The sequence below is a fragment of the Syngnathus floridae genome, chromosome 1 (genome assembly GCF_059516105.1).
Source record: "Syngnathus floridae isolate MCC-2025c chromosome 1, RoL_Sflo_1.0, whole genome shotgun sequence".
NCBI lineage: Eukaryota > Metazoa > Chordata > Actinopteri > Syngnathiformes > Syngnathidae > Syngnathus > Syngnathus floridae.
The window spans coordinates 5,587,118-5,600,915 of NC_142413.1; the positions used below are offsets into that span (position 1 = coordinate 5,587,118).

Consider the following 13,798-nt stretch of genomic DNA (forward strand, 5'->3'; position numbering starts at 1 on the left):
GAAAGGCATGTCGGGCGTCAGGGTCTTCTTTCGAGACGGTACGCTTCCCCTGACAAGAGACTTCCAACAGGTGGCCATGCAACCCAAACTCCACCCTCCACGCACCCGTCTAATTGTGACATTTTTGGCAGGGCTTCTCTCGGAGGAGCGAAGCCCCCCGCCTTGCCCCGCGTGGTCAGCAAATCCACGTGGACGCGCTTCTTAAAGGGAGCCGCTTGCTGTCGGTCCTGCTCTTCTCTCGCCAACGGGGGCAGGAAGCAGACTTGGTTTTCGGGACCATTAAGTCAAGGTTCACAGTGGACGAGAGGACGGTAGCCATGAAGTGGGGCTGGGCAATATTGGGGGTCCTTCTCTCCTTGGGGGCCCTGGCATCCTGCGAAAACGGCCTGCGGATCCCAGAGTATGACGGCAGGGATCGCGTTCACGACCTCAGCGCCAAGAACTACAAGTCCATCATGAAGAAGTACGACGTGATGGTTGTCTACTTCCACAAAAACGTGCATGGGAACCGCAACGCCATCAAGCAGCTCCAGATCGAGGAGCTGGCTCTGGAGGTGGGTCGCAGGGGAGGGAGGACAAGGGGGCCAGGATTTGTGGATGCCTACACAGAACCAGGTTCTTGAGGTGCCGTCGGGATTTTTCGCCCGTGGAGTTTCGGTTCCAATCGGCACCTGGATACAATTCGACCGCTTTCTACTTTTTATGCTAAATTTACTAAATGACTGAAAGAAATGCACCTTCCACCAATCATTTTGGCAACATCAAACTTAATTCAAATACAGATAGCTCAAGTACAGGAACATAGGACTTGTATTTTATTATTTTCCACTTCTGTGTTGATGTGGCATATTTATCTAGCTAGCCATTAGCACTGGGTTTGTTTATGAGGTCCTTCTAACCTTCTAAAAAGACAACACGTGACATCACAGCGCTCATCTGACAACCTCCGAAACTAGTCAGATAAATACAAATATTAGCTTATTGTCTGCAAAAAAAGGGAAAGTAAAACAAAGTGTGTTGTTGGCAACATGCTAATGCTAACTGAGTTTCTGCGTTGAGTGAGTATTTTTACAATTGATTCTCATCTGTTTTTTGGCGTGCTGGGAGGAAAGTCAGAATGTTGCTATGGTAACCAAAGCACATGCAGGGTGACCAACAGAACATTTCACGCTGACAAATTTCTTTCTTTCATTTCCTTGTGCTAGAAAAAAAAAAGTTGATTGAAAATTGATAGCCCCTTTCAGTGACTTTTCTTTCCAGATTAGAACAGTCGCCAAGCTGAGGTGACAGGTGTGCTTTTGTCATGTTGTTGAGACCTCTGTGAGATGCTCAGCAGGGCATCATTTTATGAGAATTAAGTTTTATTTTTTTTAATTGAAATGGAAATAGGCCAGACTTTGAATTAGAGCGTCCATAGACAAATTTCTCTTTTCGTGGACCCCAAACATTTGGAAAGTATTGATTTCTAGCACATGCGTGTTGCTCACGGATTTGGCGTGTATGTATCAGATGATGTAAGCGGCCCACAGTTAAATTTAAACCACTGCTATGTGAACATTAGCTGCAAACACAACTTCAAGCGCAGTCCCATCGAGGACAAAACGGTTCCGTTTAAACAATGTTAATGCGCGTTGGAAGAGAAAGCCATTTGCACATCGGGGGGGGGGGGGGGGGGGTTCAGAGTCACCTTGCACTCGCCAAATGCAAAATTGAGGGCTTTGGTAACCGTGACAACCACCCGACTCAACCTTGCAACAAGGCCAAGGTGACATCACCCATTTGGCAGTGAGTTTGTGGAGCAGCTTGTGTTGCGTCACCTGCCCCGCGTGACCTCGCCGTCAAGTCCAATGAGGAGATTTGAGGCCTCCTGAGTAAACCCGGACCAGAAAACGACAGCTGCTGGCCAGTCTCAGTCAGGCCACTGTGTTTATGCTCAATCATAGATTTGCATGCATTTGATTTGCATCGGCAGCACCCATTATTAATTTACCGTGTGTGTACAGCTATTCAACTGTGACTGTGTATACAGTAGATAAGCACATCCATTCACAAAGCTACGTCGATGGGCCTACATACGGTGGTTCAACAATCTAGAAAGAAAATGTCTCCAAATATTACCATCTGTCCATCTACAGAAGATAAGCAGATGCTGTGAGTTTTGAAATAGCTACACAGGGCTACAACCTGGTAGAGTGACAAAAGTCCACAAATATGTCCATAAATACATGTACTGTTAACACACGGTACACAAGTGTGTGTGTATTCAAGTCACCTCAATGTATTTCACACAAGCAAAGACAAAGCTAACAGCTAAAAGCAAAAGTAGCCTACCAAAATAGCTAGAAGTACGTTAACAAGTTATGTTAACTGAAAAATTGGAAAATGTTTCAAAGTAAAGGCAGGCAGGCAAAGAAAAAAATAGTAGTTCATAAAGTGAATAAACGAAATATACATAAATGTCTAAATGATCTTAATCAAAAATATGGTAAAAAAAAGCACATCTGCATTTATACTTCTGGAATTTGTTGGCACCTTTGAAACTTTTTATGATACGTCGTTGTTATAAATAACATCTTCTACCTGAGGATAATGATTCATGTCAATAATTTATCACCATTATGAAATCTGTACAAAAATAATCCAAAATTGGGAAGATTGGCAAATTGGCACTTGAATGCGGAAGCAGAGCCCTGTGGAATGAGACATGCGAGTGTGTCAGGTGCGTCTTCTGCGACGAATGCTTTTCTGCTCCCGACATGCCTTCTTCAAGACCTTAAATAGCAGGGGGGGGGGAATGTACCCTCACCTCTCCTCCAAATACCCCTGTTGCTCGGTGCGGCGCACTAACCTGCAGGTAGCGAAGCACCTGTTGCAGTGCCTCAAGTTGTGCCCCTTGCCAAAGTTTCCTTTCTCTTGTGCGTTCTTGGCGGTTTGGCAGGAGGGGAGGGGTGGGGTGCGTGACGGGGGTGGCTGTCAATTGTTGGCTCCGGTTTCACTCCGATTTAGAAAGTGCAAGGCAGCAGTCCAAAGCTTTTGCTTTTAAGGTCTCGAGGTGGACAACAAGTGACACCCAGGAAGTTTGCAGAGGTGGCAAAAGACGGATTGATCAATAAAAACAAAACAAAAAAATGGGGGGAAATTGGAATGTCGTACCATGGCCTGATTTTGTTTGGGCTTCATCAGAGGCACTTGAAATGGCGGCAGGTGTGTCCTCTTCATTTAATATGAGATTGAATGTGATTGGTTGATTCAAAACACAGCCGCATCCCCTTGTTGTAACAGGGTGTGGACACTTATGCAACCACATTGTTTTAGGTTGTTTTTTTTTTTTTTTCAATTGAGTCACACAGGTTACAAGCCATTAATGGTGGATTTCTTTTTTAAAGGATTGTTCCCATTTTCTTTTTTGACAAAAATTTGCCATTTGAAAAGGGGTGTGAAGACTTTTAGTCCAACGGCTCACGGTCCAACCATCTTGCCCCTCCCCCATCCGATGCTCCCTTCTCTTTTCTCCACAGCTGGCAGCTCAGGTTCTGGACGATCTTGAGGATGAAGACATTGGATTTGGCCTTGTGGATGAAAAGAAAGACAGCGCCGTGGCCAAAAAGCTCGGTAGGCTACTCTCTCGCTCGCTCTTCTTGATGCTCCGCCCAACTCATTGTAATCCACCGCCAGGCCTGGATGAGGTGGAGAGCGTCTACATCTTTGCAAACAACGAGATCATCGAGTATGACGGCGAGCTGGCCGCAGACACTCTGGTGGAGTTCCTCTATGATGTAAGCACGAAACGGCTGGCCTGCGTTTGGAACACGCTGAGCTACAATGCCGGAAACGGTCTCCCAACACTGGACGCCCTCAGGTGATGGAGGAGCCCGTGGAGATCATCGACAACGAGCGGGAGTTGAAGGGCTTCCACAACATGGAGGAGGTTATCAAGCTGGTGGGCTTCTTCAAGAGCGAGAAATCTCCTCGTAGGTGAACGACGCAAAGGGACGCCTGAGCCGCCGGCAACGTCCTTTCAGCCCTGACGTCTTTTGCAGATTTCACGGAATTCGTCGACGCCGCTGAGGAGTTCCACCCCTTCATCAAATTCTTTGCAACCTTTGACCCTAAGGTTTGCAAAGCCTTCTTGTTAGCGTTCGGAGCGCAGAGATTGTAATTCGGTGCATCATCCGAGAAGATACGCTGATTGTGTCTCAGGGGTTCCTCTCTGCCTGGCTTTAGATCGCCAAGAAACTGAAACTGAAGATGAACGAGGTGGATTTCTACGAGCCCTTCATGGAGGAATCGGTCACCATACCTGGAAAGCCGTACACCGAGGCTGAGCTGGTTGAGTACATCGAGCAGCACGACAGGTACGACGAGCTGGAAGCTCAAGCCGATGGACAAGCCGGTCACCGTTTACCGTGTCTCGTTTCCTTTGTTTCAGACCCACTTTGAGGAAGCTGGAACCTCACAGCATGTACGAGATCTGGGTAAGAACGTCTCCAAAAGCGCACTTCTTATCTTCCAAACGACAAAGCCCTCCGAGCGTTTATCGGCTTGAAAACACTCTGACGCCAGGAGGACGACATCGACGGCGAGCACATTGTGGCCTTCGCAGAGGAAGATGACCCTGGTGGGAGTCGGATGCGTCCGCCCAACGGGACCTAGCGAGCCTATGTGACTCCTTAGTTTGATTTTGGACTCCTTAGATGGTTTTGAATTCCTGGAGATCCTGAAGGAGGTGGCACGCGAGAACACGGACAATCCGAACCTGAGCATCATCTGGATCGACCCCGACAACTTCCCCCTGGTAGGCGGAGAAAAATCTCTCAACCCAAAATGTCGGAGAACCCAATGTCCTCTAATGCCTGATGTCCGCTTGTTCTCAGCTGGTCCCCTACTGGGAGAGGACCTTCGGCATTGACCTGTCATCGCCTAAAATTGGCGTGGTCGACGTGGCGGACGTAAGCGATGGTTGTTGTTTCTCTGCATGGAATTGGGTGGCTGATGGCGCTTCTTCTTCCTCTTGGTCTCCTGCATTTGCCAGGCGGACAGCGTCTGGATGGAAATGGACGACCACGACGAAATGCCCACGGCGGACGAGCTGGAACGCTGGATTGAGGATGTTCTCTCAGGAAAGATTGACCCTGACGATGATGACGATGATGACGATGATGACGACGATGACGACGATGACGACGATGATGACGACGATGACGACGATGACGACAATAACGATGATGACGACGACGATGACGACGATGAAGACGATGAGGACGAGGAAGACGAGGAAGACGATGACGAATAGAAACATCCCGACAGTCTTTCACTCCTGTTGTTACGTAGAAAATTGTTTGAGACAAAAATCACGATGACAACGATGGATAAAAACATGGCGCCCATCTTCCCGTCCACTCGTGACAGTGAGGAGGATTTCTCCTCTCACTCCCCCGAGTGGGTCGACCACTGGGAGGCGCTCTCTCCCACCACTGAATGAAACCACAGGTTTGCCTGACAAGCTGACAGTGTTTTGTACCTTGATCCACATGACCAGAGCTCAGAAACATACGTCAGTGTGTCAAAAATAAAGACAATAAAAAAAAAAAAACACACGCATGAAAGAAAAACACACGCATAAAAGACAAAAAAATTGCTCGAGTTGTAAAATGACCCTGAAAAATCTGCCACAAAATGTATTTATAAAAGTAACTGTTTCTGCTCTCTCATCCTAAATAAAAACGAACTAAAAACAAAATAAAAACACAAACAGACCTACTTGTATTTATTCCTCCTGTAAAGTGCGCAAATAGGGCAAATCATGATTTCATACTCTGTCAAGATATGAATGTTTATCTTATGGTTATTTATTGATGATGGTAACACCGTCTTCAACCAAGCTCCTAACTCATTCTACTCGTGCGCATATAAAAGTCAACTATTTTCTTTTGTCTTTTGTCGTCACACCTTACAAGCACAAGTTATGATCAGCAGAAAGCTTGGAAAGCAAGCAAAGCTAGCTAGCCAGGTTTAATTAGGATTTCATTTTTTTCTTTACTTGGTTACTTTGTGGAGTTGACTCGGTACGCTACTTTTACTTTTCCCGACTGAATCGAAACTTCTACCTAAAAACGTTTGTCGTCTCGTTTTAGCTTTGCTGAATCAGGGCTTTCTCTGTGACGGGACAGATTCCGACGGTGTCGGAAGCTTTGTCACAGCAGTACAAGTAGAAAAAAGGCAGAATCTTTTCGCTCAGCCTCTCAGTGAAAGTGTAAAGGTGGGTGCGCGCTCTGACATCGTAGAATGAGATTTGGCCCTCCTCGTAGTCCACGTACACACCGACCCTCTTGGGTTTGGGCTCGAGCGCCAATGAGAGCGGCGGGACAGTGGACACGCGGTACCCGTGGCCCTTCTTCATGGCAAGGGCCCAGTAGCCGTGGGCGCTGCTCACCGAGATGCGACCCTTCCTCTTGACGGACGACTTGGCCACGCCCAGATACCAGTCGTCCTTCTCGCCGACTTGGACTTCCCAGTAATGTCTGCCGGAGGTGAAGCCCTCCCTGCCCAGGACGATGACCACGGTGTCGAAACGGTCGGGGTGGTCCGGGAGGTCCTGCCACGCCCCCAGGTGACGCACCTGCCGCCTGTCTTGGGAGAGCTGCAACCACGGGTTGGCGGTGTCCGGGTCCAAAATCACATCCTCTACAGAAGGAAGGATGCATCGTTAGTCAGGAAGTGTGGAAGCAAATGGAGCGACGTGACATCCCGCATACCTGTGTACTTCAGAACCTTCTGGATCTCTGTTGGAAAAAAGAAGCAAAATAAAAGTGTGGTATGCATTGTGAGCAGGGAGCAAAAACCCCAAAAAAAAAAAAAAAAAATTACGGCTTTAGTTCTTCAGGAGACTATAGTATAAAAAGCCCAATTTAGTGATTGGTGAGTGTTCGATAAATTGTTTCAGTCATCGAGTCAGATTTTTGTGATGTCTAATACACTTGTACCCTCGTCAGCAAAAAGGTTGTGGACCGCTCTTGTGCGCCACCGCTTTGCTGGGCGGAGGGATATGTGACTAGACACACGGTCACTTTCGATTGCATTTCCGTCCGCTAGGCAAATAGTGCCGCATGAGACAGAACGAGATCAAGACGGACACTACTGGAGAAAGGAAGCTTTTATACACAAACCCTCATTGCGGGGGACAAAACAAATGCTTATGATGGCGCTTTTAAGTTAAAAGCAGTCGATATGGCTCTTAACATAGGAAATAGAGCTGCTGATCTACTGTAGAGGTTTCCTGTGGCCGCTAGAGGGCATTGCGCTATTGTTGATGACATCTTGTAGTGCGGTGCGGCTTACATATGAACAAAATGAAATTTTAGCTGGTGCGGCTTATAGTCTGGAAATTACGGTAAATGATCCTTTCCAAAATGGAGGCGGTACCTCGGTCTGCCAACTTGTCCACCATTTGCTTGAGAGTGCTTTCCAGTTTGGACACGGCTGTCCTGATCAAGCCGACGCTGACATCAGTGGGAACGTTTGTGTCAGTCCAGTCGTGGATGGACGGGGTGGCGCTCATAGCTGGAAAGTTCTACACAAACCAAAGAGGAAAAGAAAATGTCTTGTGAGTTTTTTCAATTTTTCTTTTTGGAGAACTCTCACCCACCTTCAAGAAGTGAATGTGGTCGGTCCTGTCCATGTTCTCCAGGTCAACGCCGCGCCTTCGCAGCATTTCGATCTCCCGCTCCAGTTCAACCACCAGATCTTGGGCACGGCTCTCCGTGCGCTTCCGCTTCTCCTCGATGGTCGCGACCACCTGGGCCTGAGTGTTCTGGATGGCGCGCACCAGGTCGGAGAAGACCAGCACGCTGTCTTCTGTCTCTCGCTTTGCGCTCTCCTGCCCTCATAAGGCAAGAAGTCAGAAGCAGCTCAAAGAATTGCAAACGTGTTCTTACTTTGTTGAGCTCGACTGAGCGTTTGATGTCCTCGACCTTCCTTACTCTGTCATGAATTAATTGCTGCACGTCCACTTGGATTTTCTTCAGCTGTGCCTGCAACAACAACACAAGTTAAGTTGAGTCCAAACCTGAACTCTGAGTTGACTTCCAACGAGGAGCCGATTCCCGGAGTTGCCGATTGGAATCCGTTTGATGAACACAACCAGCTGGCTTTCTGGAACAGGGCCACCTCGGTTTTCACGTGACCCTCTTTGTGAAATACCTCCCGGGTCTCACTTTGACTCACCCTTCTCTCGGTCCATTCCCGCTCCACGGGGACAGTGTAGTGCGCCCGGTGGTCAGTCTCTGTGCACAGGACGCACACGCACGTCTGGTCTTTCTTGCAGAAAAGCTCCAGGAGGCGCTGGTGCTTGGGGCACATGCGGTCCTCCATGTTGGCCACAGGCTCCATCAGCTTGTGTTTGGTGAATCTGGCGGCGTGCAACTTAAGGTGCTCCTCGCAGTAGGAGGTCAGACACACCAGGCAGGACTTCACAGCTATGGGACGACCGCTGCCGAGGCAAACGTCACAGAGGACCTCCTGCCAGGGCGGAAATGCTGGATGGGGAGATGGTGGAGACAGAGAGGCAGACGGCTCCTCTGGATGCAATCCGGTTGTCTCCGCTGCCTCGCTTCTCCCGTCGTCATTTTCCTCGGTCTTCATCTCCTCTTCACGGTTGTCCTCCAAAAGCCTCTCCTCATCCTCCTCCCTGCGCCTTTCCACAGTCCACCGATTCCCTCTTGCGGCCTTCCCCGCCGCACTCTTCAAGCGCATCTCCTTGAACTGCTCGGCAATCTCCCTCAGGACGGTGTTGACGCTCAAGTCCGGCCTCTTGTAGAAGGACTTCTTGCACATGGGGCACTGGTACAGCGGGCTGCTCTTCCAGTAACCCAAGATGCACGTCTGGCAGAAGTTGTGTCCGCACGGGATGGACACCGGGTTGGTGAAGACGTCCAGGCAGATGGAGCAGTGCACCTGCTCTTCCGAGAGGTTCCCAGGGGACGACATCCCTGCACGGCGGAGAGGCAGCGTCATTTTAACCCCGCGGCCTTTTTCCCACCTGCTGTGACAGCGACGTTGTGAGGGTTAGATGCGGAAGTGGCACTGAAGTTACACGTGTGCGAGTCACAAGTCTCAATTCTTGCTTGACCTTCAAATGAATCCCAAATGACTATGGCAAAAATCAAATCACATGTGACAGGAAGAGCAACTCAGTCCCAAGTCCTAAAATTGTGTCTGACCCCCCCCCCCCCCCCCTTCTCCACATTTAGGCAGCCAGCTGGCAGCCGGACCAAAACGGAAAGACACGACGACTCGCTGATTACATGCCGGGGCGGCATAATAAGCCGCCCTAATCGTCATGGCGACTGACAAGATTAAATGCCAAAATCCAAACAAAGAAAAAGCAGAAGACACACTTCTCATAAAATCAGGGAGACTCACCAGTGGCTTGGAAGCTCGGCAGTGCACTGACACGTGAAACCGGCTGCAAGCGACACACACCTACGACCCAAAATACATCCCCCCCCTCCCCTTAACCCAGATACACGAGCATGGAAAGGCCCTCGGAAGGGTCTGTGGCACTGTGATATTGGTCCGGCATCTTTATTCAACAAAAGCAAGTCGGAATCACCGTATGTTTTGATTACCGAGCCCGTAAGGCCAGGGGTGTCAAAGTCATTTTTATCGCGGGCCGAAACGTAGTCATAGTGTCCATTATGACTGCCGACCCAAATAAATGTATGAATGTCTCATACCATATACAGTATAGGCTACACAGACGAGTAAGAACTGTTCAAATTTTTACAAAGATGAATGGTAATAATTACTAGGAATATCTCTATTTTTTTCTATTAATAATTGCTAGAAACATCTATTCGTTAAAAGTGAAGACAATTTTAGCATAGAGTCGACCCACAATTTAGGCCGAATGTAATTGCGCTGCAGGCCAAAGTTTGACACCTCTGCGCATAGACTAAACTTTAAACTCCAAAGTCCATCTGAGGCCAAAACAGCGCCATGTTGTCCATATTGAATGAATTTTGTGTGAGGCGAACATCTTTATGTCAGGTATGTTTGACAGGTGTGATGGCGAGAGGGGCCGTGTTCTTGCCCTCCTGGCTGAGGCAGGGACTGAAGATGGGGTACACGTTTTCAGTAAAGTTGTGAGCGAAGGTGTAGAGGTGCAGGCGGGCCTTGGGCTCATAGAAAGAGATTTGGCCGCCTTCGTAATCCAGGAAAATTCCCACTTTAGCGGGCAGGGACGGCAGCGTGAGAGGAAGGCGGGAGGTGGCCAGCGCTTTCACTTGGCCGTTCTTCAGCCACAAGCACCAATAGCCGCCGGCGGGACTCAACGTGATCTCGCCTTTGCGTCGGGCCGAGGCGTTGGCCACGCCCAAAGTCCAGGAGGTCTTACGGGCCACGTCCACCTCCCAGTAGTGACGTCCCGAGCTCAGAGCCTCCCGGCCCAGGACGAAGAGGGCCAGGCTGAAACGTTTGGGGCCGTCGGAGTGAGCCGTCTTGCGTTCCTCGTACCTCACCTGGCGGCCGTCGTCGGACAGCACCAGGTTCTTCTGGGCGGTGGCTGGGTCCAGGATGACCTCACCTGAGCAATACAATACAACTTTGAGACTCACGGGCAATTCAAACGGCACTTGAACGTGAGTGACTGGGTGAGAAGCGCCATCTGGTGGCCATATTTGAACAAAAGTGACTCACTCGCGTAGTTCTGCACCTTGCGGAGCTCTGAGGGTCAAGACAGAGGCTGCGTTACACACAAGGCAAAAGCACAAGTTTCCGTTTGAAAAGCAACAGAACCGCTTGTCTCACCTTTGCCGTACAGCCTCTTCAGCTCCTCTTGAAACTTGTCGACGAGGCCGCTGACCGATGAACGGATGGTCCCCAGGTAGAGGTCCGTGTTGATGCTCACGGCGGACCAGTCGGTGAGCTCGGGAAGTGGTGGCAGGGTGGCCATGTGCTGCACGGAGCAAATGGGAATGATAAACAACCACAACAGCAACGTGAAACACATACAAGAGTCACGATTTTTCAACATTCGCGTCCATGACCAGGATGACTGAGAATCTATATACTACAGACACAGTTCCGCATTGGTGGCATCTTTGTTTAGGCAAAAGTAGTCATTTGCCGCTATCTGTTGACATCAATTGGCAATTACAGCACAATAGAAAGTTGGCGCAGCAATGACTTTGATATTGGCCTACCTGCAAGAAGACCACTTTGTCCTTGTTCTGGGCCTGGGTGTCCAAATCATGGCTCCGCCTCCTCAGCTGACTAAGTTCATTCTCCAGGCCTCGCGCCAGCTCCTGCGCGTGGCGCTCGGCCTCGCGCTGCCTCGTGGCGATGAGCTCCACTAGCTCGGCCTGACTTTGCTCCACTAGGCGCTGCAGTTCGGCAAAAACCTGCCAGCTCTCCTCCAGCTCCTTCTGGGCGCTGGTCTGGAACACACACAGTGTTTACATTGTGGATTGTCTCCTGCAGACAACCCAAAAGCTGAATATCAATAAGTTTGACAGTGACTCAACAGGAGGTTGCACATAAACAACCTCATGCAGATGAACGCACTCCATGGCGGAGGCAATTAAAAGCTCAACCCTAACACCAAGACACTCCTCAGGTCTACGCAAACAAAAGCACGCGAGGCTTTGCTCCATACCGGTTCCACTGGTTGGACGAGCACATGTGAATGCCTCGCGAGCAGCACGAAAAAATGGACCAGGAAGGGCTGAGAATGAAAGGTTTCAGGGAGGTGTGAGGTACCCGCTTTGGTGTCACCTACAGCCCCGGAGTGGAATGACCACAAAGTTTCTATCACTCCAACTGGATAGATTTTAAATGTGGCAGTGAATGAAGGATTTCAGGAAATATTTGCATACCTGTCGGTCTTTAAGAGGTCGGGAAAATAAAAGCCGCACCGCAGTTTGGCTTTAGCCAAAGGTGCTACTTCTCAAACAAGCTGGCAGGTAAACAAGCTACGAGCTTGTTTACATCCCGGTTGATTAGAAGCACATGTGGCTCTAGCTAAGCTGTGGCAGGGTTCTTCTTTCTGGACCTGGATTTGACACCTCTGTCACCAGGCAAAACTGAGATTTGCGCTGTACGAGGAGATTCCTGCCTTGGGTAAAAGTGACCTGCGCATATGGATACTAGGTGAGGATTGATTGACCTCTGACCTTGATGACCTTAATGGATTGCTTGACTTCCTCCAGCTTTTTGGCACGCTCCTTAATCAGGTGCTTCAGCTCGGAGCGTTTTTTCCCCAGGCTGCTCTGTGGGAGAAAGACAGCGCGGTCATGTGAGGAGGATGATGATGATGCCAGAGGACGATGCCGGAGTCCGCTTGCCACCGACCAACTTCTTCTTCCACTCGTGGTCTGCGGAGACCACATCGTGGGATTTGTGAGCAGTCTCCACGCAGGCAGAGCAGATGCAGATGTGGTCGGTGCGGCAGTAAAGCTCCAGAAGACGCGTGTGCTTTCTACAGATCTTGTCCTCCAGGTTGAAGGTGGGCTCAATCAGTCGATGGGACGTCAGAGTCTTTACCTGGAAATTTAAGTCCAACGTCACGAGACAGGAAGTCGGTGCTTTTGAAGCCCCTAAATGTTACCATTCCTTCTATGACTACCTTTTTATGATGTCTCAAATGGGTTTCGCAGAAGGACCCGGGACAGTTGACGCACGACTTGTGCGCCTTCATCTTCCTCCCGATACAAGCGTCGCAGGGAATGTCTCCGGCCCGCGCAAACTCGCCGGTGTCATAGCTCGGCGATCCCGTCTCGGAACTCAGGTTGAGCGCCGAGGCTCGGGTGGACGCCCCGGGCGATTCGGGACCGCCAGCCAACGCCATCCCCTGGAACTGAGACGAGATCTCCGCCAGGACCCTGTTGACGCTCATCTCAGGCTTCCTGCTGTAGCTCTTCTTGCACATGGGGCACAGGAACTTCTTGCTGTGGTTCCAGTAGCCCTGCAGGCAGGCTTTGCAGAAGCTGTGGCCGCACGGCGTGGACACGGGCTCCACAAACACTTCCAGGCAGATGGAGCAGGTGAACTGGTCCTCGCTGAGAACGCCGCCTCCTGGAGAACTCACGCCTAGAATCAAGGAGAGGAACTCAATGTCCGGTTTGAAAGTTAGCATTTGTCATCACTCTCAAGTCAAGCAGGAAGTAGCACGTGAGGAATGTCGACCGACAGGAGCTTCCACCTGGCGGCGCAAAATCCATTCCTTGTGGAATGCAAATCAATAACAACTTGAAATTTGAATCAAGGACCAATCTTGTGATTTACTCTCCCGGGCCCAAACGACAACAAAAATACACGTCTATATGTTAGTACTAAAAGATCGTTTGGGTTAACAAGCTTCGCCACACAGGTGTATTAAACATGACAAAGACCGTTGATTTGAGGCGACTCGACTCGAATACATTTGCCAAAATATTTTTTTTTAAATACTTTGGAGGTGAAAGATAAGTGAAAGAATTCCATCATCCCCCTTCAAACTCACTCTGCATGCTGTCCCGACGACGCTCACCCCGGCAATAAAGCCGACAGGCCGCTGCCGATACTCACGGAAGCCAACCGGGGCCCCTCCCACGCCAGCTCCGAGGGCGGCGTCCTGAAACCAGACACCCAAAAACACAAAATCACTTGTTTGTTTTTTCAAACGTATTGTAGCTGCTTTCCATATGAGCAGCACTCGCTGACAAACACACCTGGGAAGGAAGAATTGAAGTCAAACACCATATTTACATTCAAATGAAAGCGTTTTGGTTTTCCGTGACAGTTTAATGAACCAACACAAAAG

The 13,798-nt window shown here is 49.6% G+C and overlaps 3 protein-coding genes and 1 long non-coding RNA gene across 5 annotated transcripts; 2 read left to right on the forward strand and 2 right to left on the reverse strand.

Annotated features, from left to right (window-relative positions):
• The first annotated feature begins 143 nt into the window (after positions 1-143).
• casq1b (calsequestrin 1b) lies at positions 144-5,740 on the forward strand. Its single transcript, XM_088368550.1, has 11 exons — positions 144-554; positions 3,519-3,612; positions 3,676-3,776; positions 3,860-3,971; positions 4,041-4,114; positions 4,225-4,355; positions 4,430-4,475; positions 4,564-4,618; positions 4,695-4,795; positions 4,875-4,949; positions 5,033-5,740. The coding sequence occupies exons 1-11, from the start codon at positions 318-320 to the stop codon at positions 5,291-5,293; spliced, it is 1,287 nt and encodes a 428-aa protein (XP_088224676.1). The 5' UTR covers positions 144-317; the 3' UTR covers positions 5,294-5,740.
• An 89-nt stretch (positions 5,741-5,829) lies between these two features.
• LOC148403623 (E3 ubiquitin-protein ligase TRIM39) lies at positions 5,830-9,475 on the reverse strand. 2 transcript variants are annotated; one of them, XM_088368525.1, is made up of 7 exons: positions 9,421-9,475; positions 8,224-9,040; positions 7,935-8,030; positions 7,646-7,876; positions 7,423-7,570; positions 6,756-6,782; positions 5,830-6,684 (listed from the first exon to the last, which is right to left on the reverse strand). In XM_088368525.1, exons 2-7 carry the CDS (start codon positions 9,010-9,012, stop codon positions 6,131-6,133), a joined length of 1,845 nt encoding a protein of 614 aa, XP_088224651.1. In that variant the 5' UTR covers positions 9,013-9,040; positions 9,421-9,475; the 3' UTR covers positions 5,830-6,130. The 2 variants fall into 2 exon arrangements, with proteins under 2 accessions (XP_088224651.1, XP_088224659.1); XM_088368533.1 differs by having other exon boundaries at positions 8,224-8,987; positions 9,421-9,474.
• A 91-nt stretch (positions 9,476-9,566) lies between these two features.
• On the reverse strand, positions 9,567-13,625 carry btr12 (bloodthirsty-related gene family, member 12). The gene is made up of 8 exons (XM_088368538.1): positions 13,499-13,625; positions 12,623-13,086; positions 12,349-12,540; positions 12,171-12,266; positions 11,202-11,435; positions 10,807-10,954; positions 10,696-10,722; positions 9,567-10,582 (listed from the first exon to the last, which is right to left on the reverse strand). Exons 1-8 carry the CDS (start codon positions 13,503-13,505, stop codon positions 10,044-10,046), a joined length of 1,707 nt encoding a protein of 568 aa, XP_088224664.1. The 5' UTR covers positions 13,506-13,625; the 3' UTR covers positions 9,567-10,043.
• LOC148403625 (uncharacterized) lies at positions 11,679-13,261 on the forward strand. Its single transcript, XR_015857066.1, has 2 exons — positions 11,679-12,147; positions 12,261-13,261. It is a non-coding gene; the product is annotated as an uncharacterized LOC148403625 (long non-coding RNA).
• Positions 13,626-13,798: the final 173 nt, after the last annotated feature.

Bases quoted from the DNA above. Each gene is read 5' to 3' on its own strand.
- casq1b (XM_088368550.1), top strand. From the start codon at position 318: ATGAAGTGGGGCTGGGCAATATTGGGGGTCCTTCTCTCCTTGGGGGCC. The intron at 4,476-4,563 runs GTAAGAACGTCT...CTCTGACGCCAG, and splicing joins ACAGCATGTACGAGATCTGG to GAGGACGACATCGACGGCGA. The intron at 4,796-4,874 runs GTAGGCGGAGAA...GCTTGTTCTCAG, and splicing joins ACCCCGACAACTTCCCCCTG to CTGGTCCCCTACTGGGAGAG.
- LOC148403623 (XM_088368525.1), bottom strand. From the start codon at position 9,012: ATGACGCTGCCTCTCCGCCGTGCAGGGATGTCGTCCCCTGGGAACCTC. The intron at 7,877-7,934 runs GTAAGAACACGT...TTATGAGGGCAG, and splicing joins GCTCAGTCGAGCTCAACAAA to GAGAGCGCAAAGCGAGAGAC. The intron at 6,685-6,755 runs GTATGCGGGATG...TTCCTTCTGTAG, and splicing joins GAAGGTTCTGAAGTACACAG to AGGATGTGATTTTGGACCCG.
- btr12 (XM_088368538.1), bottom strand. The intron at 12,541-12,622 runs GTAGTCATAGAA...TTAAATTTCCAG, and splicing joins ATTTGAGACATCATAAAAAG to GTAAAGACTCTGACGTCCCA. The intron at 10,955-11,201 runs GTAGGCCAATAT...TGCTCCGTGCAG, and splicing joins ACAAAGTGGTCTTCTTGCAG to CACATGGCCACCCTGCCACC.